This window comes from Hemiscyllium ocellatum, chromosome 13 (genome assembly GCF_020745735.1).
Source record: "Hemiscyllium ocellatum isolate sHemOce1 chromosome 13, sHemOce1.pat.X.cur, whole genome shotgun sequence".
Taxonomy (NCBI): Eukaryota; Metazoa; Chordata; class Chondrichthyes; order Orectolobiformes; family Hemiscylliidae; genus Hemiscyllium; species Hemiscyllium ocellatum.
Window position 1 is genome coordinate 32,965,018 of NC_083413.1, and position 13,473 is coordinate 32,978,490.

At 41.5% G+C, this 13,473-nt stretch overlaps 1 protein-coding gene across 1 annotated transcript in view; it reads left to right on the forward strand.

Moving 5' to 3' along the window:
• The first annotated feature begins 4,562 nt into the window (after positions 1-4,562).
• Positions 4,563-13,473, forward strand: part of prss56 (serine protease 56) — a 69,574-nt gene continuing 60,663 nt past the window's right edge. Inside the window, exons 1-2 of the mRNA XM_060834444.1 lie at positions 4,563-4,736; positions 5,271-5,406. Coding sequence (XP_060690427.1) covers positions 4,563-4,736; positions 5,271-5,406 — 310 coding nt within the window. The remainder of the gene's footprint in view (positions 4,737-5,270; positions 5,407-13,473) is intronic.

Below are 13,473 nucleotides of genomic sequence, written 5' to 3' on the forward strand. Positions count from 1 at the left end.
TAGAGAGAACTAGCCATTTGGATACAGAAGTGGCTCAAAGGTAGAAGACAGAGGGTGGTAGTGGAGGGTTGTTTTTCAGACTGGACTGCCACAAGAATCGGTGCTGGACCCTCTACTTGTTGTCATTTACATAAATGATTTGGATGCGAGCATAAGAGGTACAGTTAGTAAGTTTGCAGATTACACCAAACTTGGAGGTGTAGTGAACAGCGAAGAGGGTTACCTCAGATTACAACAAGATCTGGACCAGATGACCAAAGGGCTGAGAAGTGGCAGATGGAGTTTAATTCAGATAAATGCGAGGTGCTGCATTTTGGGAAAGCAAATCTTAGCAGGAGTTATACACTTAATGGTAAGGTCCTAGGGAGTGTTGCTGAACAAAGAGACCTTGGAGTGCAGGTTCATAGCTCCTTGAAAGTGGAGTCGCAGGTAGATAGGATAGTGAAGAAGGTGTTTGGTATGCTTTCCTTTATTGGTCAGAGTATTGAGTACAAGAGTTAGGAGGTCATGTTGCGGCTGTACAGGACATTGGTTAAGCCACTGTTGGAATATTGCGTGCAATTCTGGTCTCCTTCCTATCGGAAAGATGTTGTGAAACTTGAAAGGGTTCAGAAAAGATTTACAAGGATGTTGCCAGGGTTGGAGGATCTGAGCTACAGGGAGAGGCTGAACAGGTTGGGGCTGTTTTTCCTGGCACATCGGAGGCTGAGGGGTGACCTTCTAGAGGTTTACAAAATTATGAGGGGCATGGATAGGATAAATAGACAAAGTCTTTTCCTTGGGGTGGGGGAGTCCAGAATTAGAGGGCATAGGTTTAGGGTGAGAGGGGAAAGATATAGAAGAGACCGAAGGGGCAACTTTTTCACACAGAGGGTAGTACGTGTATGGAATGAGCTGCCAGAGGATGTGGTGAAGGCTGGTACAATTGCAACATTTAAGAGGCATTTGGATGGATATATGAATAGGAAGGGTTTGGAGGGATATGGGCCGGGTGCTGGCAGGTGGGACTAGATTGGGTTGGAATATCTTGTCGGCATGGACGGGTTGGACCGAAAGGTCTGTTTCCATGCTGTACGTCTCTATGTCTCTATGACTCTATTTAGAAAGGTTAAGTGAGTGGGCAAGGGTCTGGCAGATGGAATACAATGAAGGTAAATGTGAGGTATCCACTTTGGATGTAAAAATAATAGGTCAGAGTACTATTTAAGTGGTGAAAAATTGCAGCATGCTGTTGTGAAGAAAGATTTAGGAGTGCTCATACATGAATTGTGAAAAGTTGATTTGCAGGTGCTGCAGGCAATCAGGAAGGAAAAAGGAATATTGACTTTCATTGCGAGAGGGATGGAATTTAAGAACAGCCGGGAGGTTCTGCTGCAATTGTACAAGGTGTTGGTGAGACTGTACATGGAGTATTGTGCTTAGTTCTGGTCTCCTTAATTGAGGAAGGATATACTGGTTTTGGAGCTGGTGCAGAGGAGGTTCACCAAGTTGATTCCGGAGATGAGGGGGTTACCCAATGAGGAGAAGTTGAGCTGCCTGGGACTGTACTCAGTAGAATTTAGAAGAATGAGAGGGGCAGGCAAGTTGTTTCCACCGGTGGGTGAGACTAGGAACAGGGACATGGCCTCAAGGTTAGCAGGAGTAGATTTAGGACAAAGATGAGGAGGAACTGCTTTTCCCAGAGAATTGTGAATCTATGGAATTCTCTGCCCAACGAAGCAATGGAGGCAACTTTATTAAATATATTCAAGATGCAGTTGGGTGGGTTTTTGCATGGTAGGGGAATTAAGGGTTATACACATAATGCAGGTAGGAGGAGCTGTGATATGCATCAATCTGCCATGATCATAATGAATGGAAGAGCAGGCTCGATGGGTCAAATGGCCTACTCCTGCTTCTGATTAGATTACTTACAGTGTGGAAACAGGCCCTTCGGCCCAACAAGTCCACACCGACCCGCCGAAGCGCAACCCACCCATACCCCTACATTTACCCCTTACCTAACACTATGGGCAATTTAGCATGGCCAATTCACCTGACCCACACATCTTTGGACTGTGGGAGGAAACCAGAGCACCCGGAGGAAACCCACGCAGACACGGGGAGAACGTGCAAACTCCACACAGTCAGTCGCCTGAGGCGGGAATTGAACCCGGGTCTCTGGTGCTGTGAGGCAGCAGTGCTAACCACTGTGCCACCGTGCCGCCCACCGTTACTAAGAAACTATGCTGGCCATGTTAGCTCAGAAGAGGATAATATTTGATTGTATTTCTTGTCATCAGATTTGGAGGATCTCAACAAGGCAATGCTGGAAATACTTCTTAATGCTTTGGGGTGTCTGCTCTAGGTTGTTCAAATCACTGAAAGATCTAGGAGCATTGGATTCACTGCTGCCTAGTAAACCATGGCATTAGTCTCTGGTTTGAGATCCTGTTCCTCAGATAGTCTTTTTGTCAGTTGGCCAAAGGTTGAGTTTGCACTTTGGAGGAGAAGAAAAGTTTATAGACAAGTCTGGCTTCATTACAGGGAGATTTCCAAGTTATGGAAAGTGAGCCATATTTTCCTGGATCCCACCATTGATCTTATTAAATGGAGGGTTGTTATGCCATGGAAACTGCTTAGAAGAGAATGTTTAATTTTGTAGGTGTTCAGTGAAAGGTCTATTTTCTTATATGCTTGGGAGAAGGAGTTGACTTGGACCCGGAACTGAGTTTCTGAGTGTGCATCGTCTGAGCATCACTTGCAAAATGAAGCTCAATGACTGATGTTGGAATGGTTTTAAGTTTGAATTGAAGCCGATGTAAGTTGAAAAATTCCCATCTTTTCTGTAGTTTACCTCAAGGCCTGTGGGTATTTTGCTGAAGGAATGTTATCATTGCGGTGACAATCTTATTGCAATAACTACATAGGCGTATCCCAGCTGAGTTCTACAAGTATGATCATTGCACAAGTAGCCCTCCATAAACCCCTCCTAGGTGCTGAAGAGCTCCTTTCAGAGGTGCAGTACAGTACTTCAGCCTTTGAGAGGCACCACAGATATGACAAACCATAGTAAATCCATGAAAAATGCAAGGAACTGCACCAGCTACAGAATTTTGGCCTTTTTCAATTTCATGACCTTGAAGACATACAGATTTTTGTTATAATCTGAACTGATGTTAATACTGGACAAGTCAGGTCCCAGAGTGAAATCTGGCATGGCATATTTTGTTTTTCTTAATTTAATGATTTAATGTGGCGGTCTATCACTGAAACACAAATGTACAAGGCTACAGATTTGGTTTTAACAATAAAACGGAATTACATTGCGGAAGAGAATTAAAAATAAAATAATCAAACCAAGCTATCTAAATGTAATACAGGTTGAAAGACTTCAAAACACATGACAATACAAAGTCTCTGCAATGCCATCATTTCAGTTATTCATAAAACAGAAAAATTTCTCTTCTCTGTCAAATCTATAGGCTTAATTTAGCTACTTGCTTCCTTCCAGTTCCTGTTTTGTGAGATGCAAAGTCTCTTCTTTGAATCCCCAAACAACTGAGATTTAAGACTTTCTCAGCTTTGAGTTGCTGAAGCAGACTTCTAACACTCCTGGCCTGAAAGTTTCCACAAACCACATTCTTTCATCAGGTGACTTATTTCCTTAACTGTTCTGAGCAATCTCCTTTTGTTTTGGACAGCCTATACGCACATCTAACTACATTAGGTATCCTTTGAGCTAGCCAAGAGCTTTCTAATCTCTGAGTTCTCTCTCTTTTAAATCTTCAGCTATTCTAAACCCAAAAGCAAGTTCATGTCTTTTGATGCTTTCTTTCTCCTGTCTTCAAACCCCACAATACAAACAAGGCTGCATTGGCTGACATCCAGTGCTTGCATAGTGGCAACATTTCTGAAATAATTTGAAATAAACTATCAAACCCTTAAAAATGAAAGAAAAATGAGAAGGGAGATAGATTAAAAAAAAACACTGTGATCAAAGTAGATATTTTAAAGTTTTAAAATTGGCTTGATATTGCACATGTGTATGCAAATGTGCATTTAAAAAAGTCAGAGATAAGCATATGCAGTCAGAATTTATAATCAGATCATTAGTGTCAGTGGATGTTACATACAAAAAAACATATTAACACTCAAAGAGGCATATCCTGGTTTAAAATCCAGAAAGATTGACCTAGTAAATTATTAACGCGTTCACAAAAAGAGAACAACATCCTTATGCCACTAGTTTAAAATCTAAACTCCAAAAGAAAATGATGTTAAGATATATAAGTCACACATCTTTCATCACAGTATCCTTCTTGAATGTCACTGCCCTCAGATATTTGTCACTGTTTTTCCCCATTCATAAAGGAATACAATCAATGATCCTCCCAGTGAAACCACCACAGACTCTATCTCAGGGAATACTTGGCCAAATCAGGTTGTGTTATTGCACCAACCCTCTTCTCCATCTTCTTTGCTGCAGTTCTGCACCTTTTTCCAGTATATGTAGCCTTCCTATAAACACTATCATTGATGGTATGAACTGTCCTGTCTGACAGACAATGTCATATATCAGGATGGCTCAGGACTGGAAGAGGATGAGGAGGAGGTTCTTAGATGGAGGAGGTTCAGAGGAACAGAAGACCACAGAGGCAAATAATGTAGTTGATGTAGAAAGAAATAACTATGGAGATCATAGACCCTGCCCTGAAGATATGTCACCAGCACAGCCAAAAATGCAACAATTTGACGTGAGTAGTTCAGATAATATCCCATCTCACAAATATACTTCAATGCACCACCACCTCTATCACAACTCCAACACACTTCTTTCAATTTCTAATTCTATTCTCAAATTTACACACCTCACACCAATACAACCTTCTGAAGCATGCATCACATAGTTCATAATGATCTTGAACTATGTGAGACATCGCATACATCTACAATAACATTCATTATAATCACCACCTTTCTCATTCAGAACAAAACAACATGTAACAGGCATATATAAGCTCTGACTGGAGGGAGGGGAAGCTCAACTGCATGACATCACTCTCCTTGTAATGGTAGTGCTGGCTGTGATTGAGATTGGACTAGAGAAGGTGTGGCCAGAGATAGAGGAGAGGGTATTTCACATAGAGGTATGTGGTTACTCCAATTTATTTACATATCCTTAACTTTCCTTCTTCTTTGTTCCAAAAACCTATATTCACAAGCTTCAAATGGTTTGTTGCAAAGATCTATTTACAATGATCATACATACTGCCCCCTAATTTGTCTAGATTTTTTACTGGAGGTTCCCAGAGCCAAGATCCACCTCCACTCCCCTGAGAGGGATTGGAAAAGGAGGAAGAGCCACTTTGACCTCACAGGAAGAGGCAGAAGAGGGTGAAGAGGCATTTATTCCCATTGTGACAGGTAGCAGCTCATGGACAATCATAATTGAAGCTTAGAGTTCCTGCTCTACATTAATCTCTACCATTGGGCATAAGTGGGCAAAAGCTAGACTGGATGTAAGGAAGATTGCTGTAATTATACCAGCGAAAAGATTGCAATCTAGTTCTACTGTACAGGTGTCAGATGCAAACCTTGTAAAGCTAAGATTCAAAATAAGGCTGGTGAAGTTAACAAAGTAAATACTTGCTATAATGGATAATCTGCATGAAAGGTTATGGGTCATAGTTTATGAAAATATGGATGTTCCTTGACTTATGGTGACCAGTCAGTGACTAAGATCTGACTGAGAATGTGATCCATCCTTTTGGATGTACAGTATTCCAAATGTAAATTGCTGTCTACAGCTGATGGGTTTGGTGAACTGCTTCAACCATTGCTGAGATCTACTTATTGACAGCCCTTGGTGCTTTAGCCTGCGTGTAATGCCTTGAAGAAAATTAGCTGCACTGGATCAGAAACTTGACCATTTATATCAAAACCGGCTTCCCCTGGTTCTTCAGCCAGACTACTCTTCATCCTCATCCCTTTATTCTCCCCCATCCCCTAAACCCACCTCTCCTTCTTTATTACCATGTCCTGGTTCCTGTGTGACAGAAAAATCTATGCCTCAGCCTGGATAGCTCTGGTTAAAGGTACCCGTCTGACCCAGGGTTCAATCATGTCTGCTATGTATCTGGATGTACCTCAATGTTAAATGGGTTGGCTGTAGTACAACCTGGCACATTAGTAGCTAACATTATTGACACGATGCTTTATTGACATATAATTCCTCTGTGGGAACATAGAAACAGTCTATTTCATCCTCTGTTACATGGGCTGATCTGTATCTCAACAGCATTGACCTACTTACTTTCCATTTCCCATTAATCTTTACAGGTAACATTTTATGATATATAGATATGGATATCTAAATACTTTTGAGGAATTCTGTCTTATATGTTGGATTCCTTCTCTTGGCCACGATAGCTATGAAACAAAAAAATAGCTTTCTTTGTAGAACTGCAATAACGATTTCAATTTTTGTTTACATACCCAGAAAGAGATGCAGATTGCCCTTGCATTATAGATCCGTTTGACCACAGGATGATGTCAATGGTTTGGTTGAATGGGCGGCAAAGTGGAAAATGGATTTCAATCTGATGAATTGTGAGTTTATGCATTTGAAGTGGACAAACAAAGCTGGGGAATACAGAATAAGTGGGAGGATATTGGAAGGATATGAATGCAATGAGAGCCCTTCATGTGCATGTCCAGACATCTCTATGGGACTGGTAGAGAAGTGTTGCTGGAACAATATAAGACACCGGTTAGACCAGTGGAGTTTTGTCTACAGTTCTGGTCAAGAGGAACATAATTGCTTTAAAGACAGTATAAGACTTGAAAATGCTATGAAGAGCAATTGGATAGAGTTGAACAGAGAAAACTGAGGGGTTACTTAATTGAGGTATACAAAATAGCAAGGAGCTCAGAGAGAGTGGGCAGGACAAACTGTTTTCCCTCAGCAGAGAGTTCAATTACCAGATTTAAGGTCTTGGTAGAAGGTTTACAGGGGGCATGAAGAAAAACAGTTTCATCCAGAGGGTGGTTCATGTCTGGAATTTGCTGCCCAGTTTGATCGATGAGGTGAAACCTTCAACTCCTTTGGAAAGAAACCAAATCTGCATCTGATGCACTGTAACCTGTGAGGCTACAGATTGGGTGCTGGCAAGTGAGATTAGAATTGATAGCTATTTCATTCAGATGGCTTAGGCATGATGGGCTGAATGGCCTCTCCCTGACCAGTATCTTTTCTGTGGCTGGTTTTTGTAGAAAATGAAAAGCACATAAAAGATGGCTATTTTGCTTTGCCAAGGTATTGTCCATCTGGTGAAAATAAAATTCCATCCTTAAGATACATGTCGCATGTGTATTGGGACTGCACACTAAGTTTTGAGATGTGTAAACTACAACTCTCCACTCTTAATAACTGAAAAAGAATTCTGTTAAATGAAAAGTAAATAGAGATAAAAATGTTTGTATTAAAGAAATTTCTGCACTTTCATTGAATGAAGAATGAGCTTCAGCTGTGGAATATTTCCTAGTAACACATTGTAAACATATTGAAACTGAAAATTTCACAGACATACGTTGATCATATGATAAAAAGAAATATTATTTGACTGTGTCTAGTACTGATGATGAATTGTTAAATACTGGTAAATATTTTTGGGATTAACATTGCAAATAAGCCAGTGGGGTTTTAATTATATAACTCAGTATTGCTTAGCAACAATATAAATTCCAGAATGATTTCTAACGAAGAAAATCCCAAATATTAAGAAACCCCTGCCTGACACAAATTTTCACAGTGGGGAAGATTTTAAAATGCCCACAAACAAAGGATTTCCCTGTGAGAATACATTATAGGAATTTGGGTATGTGAACAGCAACATTTTCAGTCCTTTCAAGGGTGCAAGGACACTGAATTATTAACGTGCACCTTCATTCAACATACACTTGGACCCTTTGAAAAATACACCAAATAATCAGAGAGTGCTACTACCCATGCCTTCAGCATTATAACATATGATAATATTTATGATAAGTTTATGTTATCAGATCAATATGCTGAATAGAACAGTCTGTGAAAGCTTCTGCAAATTTCTGGATTACAGCACAACTTTCTCTTTCACTGTTCTCCCTCAATGAGAAATTTCATTTTAAGCACATGCTGGTGCTCTGTTTATCTCAGTCTAATTAAGAGTGAAGGAAGATAAACTGATCATTGTAACAGTTGGCCATATAGTCAGCAAAGTGGTCAACACCACTCTGTTTACCAGTTAAAAATCACACAACTGAAAATGTGTTGCCGAGAAAGTGGAGCAGGTCAGGCAGCATCCAAGGAGTAGGAGAATCGACATTTTGGGGATGAGCTCTTCTGCAGGAATGAGGAAAGTGTGCCAAGCAGGCTAAGATAAAAGGTAGGGAGGAGGCACTTGGGGGAGGGGCGTTGAAAATGCGATAGGTGGAAGGAGGTTAAGGTGAGGGTGATAGGCCAGAGTAGGGGTGGGGGAAGAGAGGTCAGGAAGAAGATTGCAGGTTAGGAAGGTGGTGCTGAGTTCGAGGGTTGGGACTGAGACAAGATGGGGGAAGGGGAAATGAGGAAACTGGAGAAATCTGAGTTCATCCCTTGTGGTTGGAGGGTTCCTAGGCGGAAGATGAGGCGCTTTTCCTCCAGGTGTTGTGTTGCTATGGTCTGGCGATAGAGGAGGCCAAGGACCTGCATGTCCTTGGTGGAGTGGGAGGGGGAGTTGAAGTGTTGAGCCACAGGGTGGTTGGGTTGGTTGTGCGGGTGTCCCAGTGGTGTTTGAAACATTCCACAAGTAGGCGGCATGTCTCCCCAATATAGAGGAAGCCACATCGGGTGCGGTGGATGCAGTAAATGATGTGTGTGGAGGTGCAGGTGAATTTGTGGTGGATATAGAAGGATCCCTTGGGAAGTAAGGGGGAGGTGTGGGCGCAAGATTTGCATATCTTGCGGTTGCAGGGGAAGGTGCTGGGAGTGGAGGTTGGGAGGTGGGGGGGGTATGGACCCGACAAGGGAGTCACAGAGGGAGTGGTCTTTTCGGAATGCTGATAGGGGAGGGGAGGGAAATATATCCCTGTTGGTGGGGTCCGTTTGGAGGTGGCGGAAATGACAACGGATGATGTGATGTATATGGAGGTTGGTGGGGTGGTAGGTGAGGACCAGTGGGGTTCTATCCTGGTGGCTATTGGAGGGGTGGGACTCAAGGGCGGAGGAGCGGGAAGTGGAGGAGATGCGGTGGAGAGCATCGTCGATCACGTCTAGGGGAAAATTGCGGTCTTTGAAGAAGGAGGCCATCAGGGTCATTTGGTATTGGAACTGATCCTCCTGGGAGCAGATGCAGTGGAGACGAAGGAATTGGAAATATGGGATAGCGTTTTTACAGGGGGCAGGGTGGAAGGAGGTGTAGTCTAGGTAGCTGTGGGAGTCGGTCGGTTTATAGTAAATGTCCGTGTTGATTCGGTCGCCCGAGATAGAAATGGAGAGGTCTAGGAAGGGGAGGGAGGAGTCTGAGACGGTCCAGGTAAATTTGAGGTCGGGGTGGAAGGTGTTGGTAAAGAGAATGAGCTGTTCAACCTCCTCATGGGAGCACAAGGCAGCGCTGATACAGTCATACAGTCAGCGGAGGAAAAGGTGGGAGGTGGTGCCAGTGTAGCTGCGGAAGATGGACTGTTCCATATATCCTACGAAGAGGCAGGCATAGCTGGGGCCCATGCGGGTACCCATGACTACTTCTTTGGTTTGGAGGAAGTGGGAGGATTGGAAAGAGAACATTTTCAGCTCTGATCTCCAGCATCTGCAGTCCTCACTTTCTCCTAAAAAATCACACAACACCAGGTTACAGTCCAACAGGTTTAATTGGAAGCACACTAGCTTTCGGAGCGACACTCCATCAGGTGCTTGTGGAGGGCTCGATCGTAACACAGAATTTATAGCAAAAATTTGCAGTGTGATGTAACTGAAATTATACATTGAAAAATTGATTGTCTGTTAAGCCTTCCATCTGTTAGAATACAATGATAGTTTCACTTCTTTCATGTATAAATCACAAAACCTTTTTTTAAAGTTGCATTCTCGGGTTTGCTTTAACAATGGTGATAGCTAGACAATATGTTGAAGGTGTTGCCCCCCTGTGTTCTCTGTCTATGACCTGATGTTTAGATTGATTCTAATCTAAAAAGTGAGATAACAGAGTTCTACATGAATGCATGCAGTTTTTGAGCAATGTGCAATGTAACTCTGCAAGTACAAATTCACCCCACAAAATATATGTGTGCATGTGAGTCTTTGTCTGTCTGTGTGTGTGTCTGTCTGGGTTGGGGATTGTGAGTGTGAGAAAGTGTGTGTGTGTGTGTGTGTGTGTGTGTGTGTGTGTGTGTGTGTGTGTGTGTGTGTGTGTGTGTGTATAGTGGGTAAAAATCTTCGAGGAGAAAGTGAGGTCTGCAGATGCTGGAGATCAGAGCTGAAAATGTGTTGCTGGAAAAGCGCAGCAGGTCAGGCAGCATCTAAGGAACAGGAGATTCGACGTTTCGGGCATAAGCCCGATTCCTGAAGAAGGGCTTATGCCCGAAACGTCAAATCTCCTGTTCCTTGGATGCTGCCTGACCTGCTGCGCTTTTCCAGCAACACATTTTCAGCTGTGTATAGTGGGTGCAGAGTGTCTTAAGTCTGTGAGCGGGTGCATGTGTGAGTGTGGGAGTGTGTGTGTGTCCATAAGGGTGTGTGTGGGTGTCTGTGTGCGTGTCTGTGTGTACCTGTGTTCGTGTGTATGTGAGGGTGTATGTGTGTAGGAATATCTCTCTGTGTGTGTGCGTGTGTGTGTGTAGTGCAATGGTGATCACCTGTAATGTGACATGAACCCAAGGTCCCGGTTGAGGCCCTCCCTATGGGTACCGAACTTAGCTGTCAGCCTCTGCTTGGCCACTTTCCTTTGCTGCCTGTCCTGAAGTCCACCTGTTTACCAGTAGAGTTTAAAATTAAAACCTGGAATAAAATATCTGGTAACTACACTGGAGATGAATATCCACCAATTGTATGGCAAAGGTATTAAAAGTTAACAATTACAGACTGAACAAGTAATAACTTTATTTTCGAAAAAAATCAATGGTACAAAATTTAAAAGAAGATATTGAATATATGCTAAATTTAAATTTAAAAAAAGGAGAAATAGGCAGGATGTGCAGCATGTCTCTGATCTGGTGCTGCCATTTTGTCACCTTATACTTGTTGGCTTACTGTGCCAGCCATATACATTTCTTTATCCTAATTCGGCAGAATATTATCTGAAATATTCTACAGCAGTATTAAGGTAAAACTGTCATAAGTTGTTTTAATAATCCAAATAAAAGTGATCATACATTCTATTTAAAATTATCTCCCTTTGTCTGAATAGAGGTCAATACAAAATAGGGAATCAGTTCTGAAGTGTGTAGAGGAGTAAAACAACATGGATGTAGATGTGCACAGATCACAGAAGATGGCAGGCAAGATTGATAGAGCAAACAAAAAAGCACAATGCTGTTGTCCAGCTCAGGTCAATGTTGTCATGAACAGTGGTCAAATCCTCCAGTGAAACATTGAGCACATCCAATTTGGACATGAACAAGTGTCCATCATGCAAGATGATGACTCTGAAACTGAAAGGATCATACCAGTCAGCAACCAGACATTGAGAGTAAGATTCAAATCCTTTCAAACCACAGAATGACATTAAATAACTGAGTTATCCAAGTTATACGTGGATTAACTCCACATGCATGTCCATCAACGTGTTATCTTAATGTATAAAAGATAATGTAACGATGTGCATCCTAATATATATTTACCACAGCAGGTTTCCTTTTCTTCAAAGGGATAAAGAGGGATATTTTATTATTGCACAGATCTCAAGTAGGCAATATACCTTAAAGACAACTCAATGCCATTATAACATGACACATTAATATAAAAGGTTCCATCTTATTCTTTGTACATACAATTGGTAGTCAGCCAGTCAACTAATTTCATAATGTAATAGTAACCCACATAAGAATACAATCTAGACAGTAGGGCTCTTATGGCAACAGTGGTAATGTGGGCCAGATGATCTGGGTTTGAGTCTCACCAGTTCCAGATTGTAATAACATATCTGAATAGTGTCGCCTGTGATAGCTAGACAAAGGTAGAATGCCATTTTGAAATCTATGCAATATTGCGTCACAATTTGATAGATGCTGCTGTTGGGAAAGAAATACAGGTGGTAGAATTCAACTTTAATTGGTATGCAAGGAGTATGTTAGCAACCAACCAGCCTGTAAACAATTCATTTGAGCTTGCATTCCATTGTCAGCACTCCAAAAACTTTCAGCATCTGTATATATAGGAGATACTTCTATCCCTTCAATCTGAACTGACTGCAGAACAGTTTGAGAATTGAAAGAGTTCTATTGTATCATTCAGTTTCCTCACAAAGACTTCTTAAACAGGAAAAGGATAGTTTTGTTATTTTTGACAGGTGTCAAGGGAGAGATATGTTGACAATGCTCTTCATCTGACACTCATCAAGACAAATGAAGAATGCCGAATTACAAAGCTAGAAATCAATTTCCAGGATGGATGGTTGAGGTTATGATTATAGTTGTACACACTTTTTACAGCCTAAAACAATGAATATTTTAAGTACCCTACTAAAAATACGCTTCTTAACAGAGAGACTATAAAACTTGAAACAAAAATATAATATTTTTCTCTGGCAGAACTGCCATCTGAAAACTGATAGGGCATGTCTTATAATTATTTAGTCAATCTACTTGGCTCACTGAGCTGAGCATTAACTTCAACTTAGTGCTACAACCACAATTGTTTTTTTAAAGGCTCATAGAGCCAAAATCTGTGGTCCTGGTTATTGTCATGATTTGCTTACAAGACCTAGGATATGATCCTACAATGCATAGCCAAAGAGTAAAGTATTACACAAAATACAGCATTCGTTCTTCTGGTTTGTAAATTAGTTATCTAAAATTGCAGTTATTTCTTTGTGCACTGACTTGTTGCTCTCTCCTGTGGTAAATTGTGTCATTAGAATATCTGTACACTGAAGTTGCTGTGTAAATCTCAGCTGGGCTGCTACTATGATTGAGAAATTTGCTGACACATGGGTTCTGAATTTCCTTGTGATAAACGGCACCATATTTGCATCAATGTGAGATGTGGTGCACCTGTACAATCTGCACAAAAGAAAATCACAGGTCAGCTCATTGTGTATACATTGATGATGTGGCTGGTGTGAATCCCAGGTAAAATGTCTACAAAGTGTTAGGATTGCTAGAGTGCACTTGTACATAATCACAGAATTGTCAGTGCAGAAGAGGACCATTTAGCCCATCATGCCTGTACTGGCTCTTCGGTGAATGTTATTATCTGTAGCCAATCTCCTGCCTTTTCTCCATACCATTGCAATTATTTGAATCCAACTAGTCATCCAA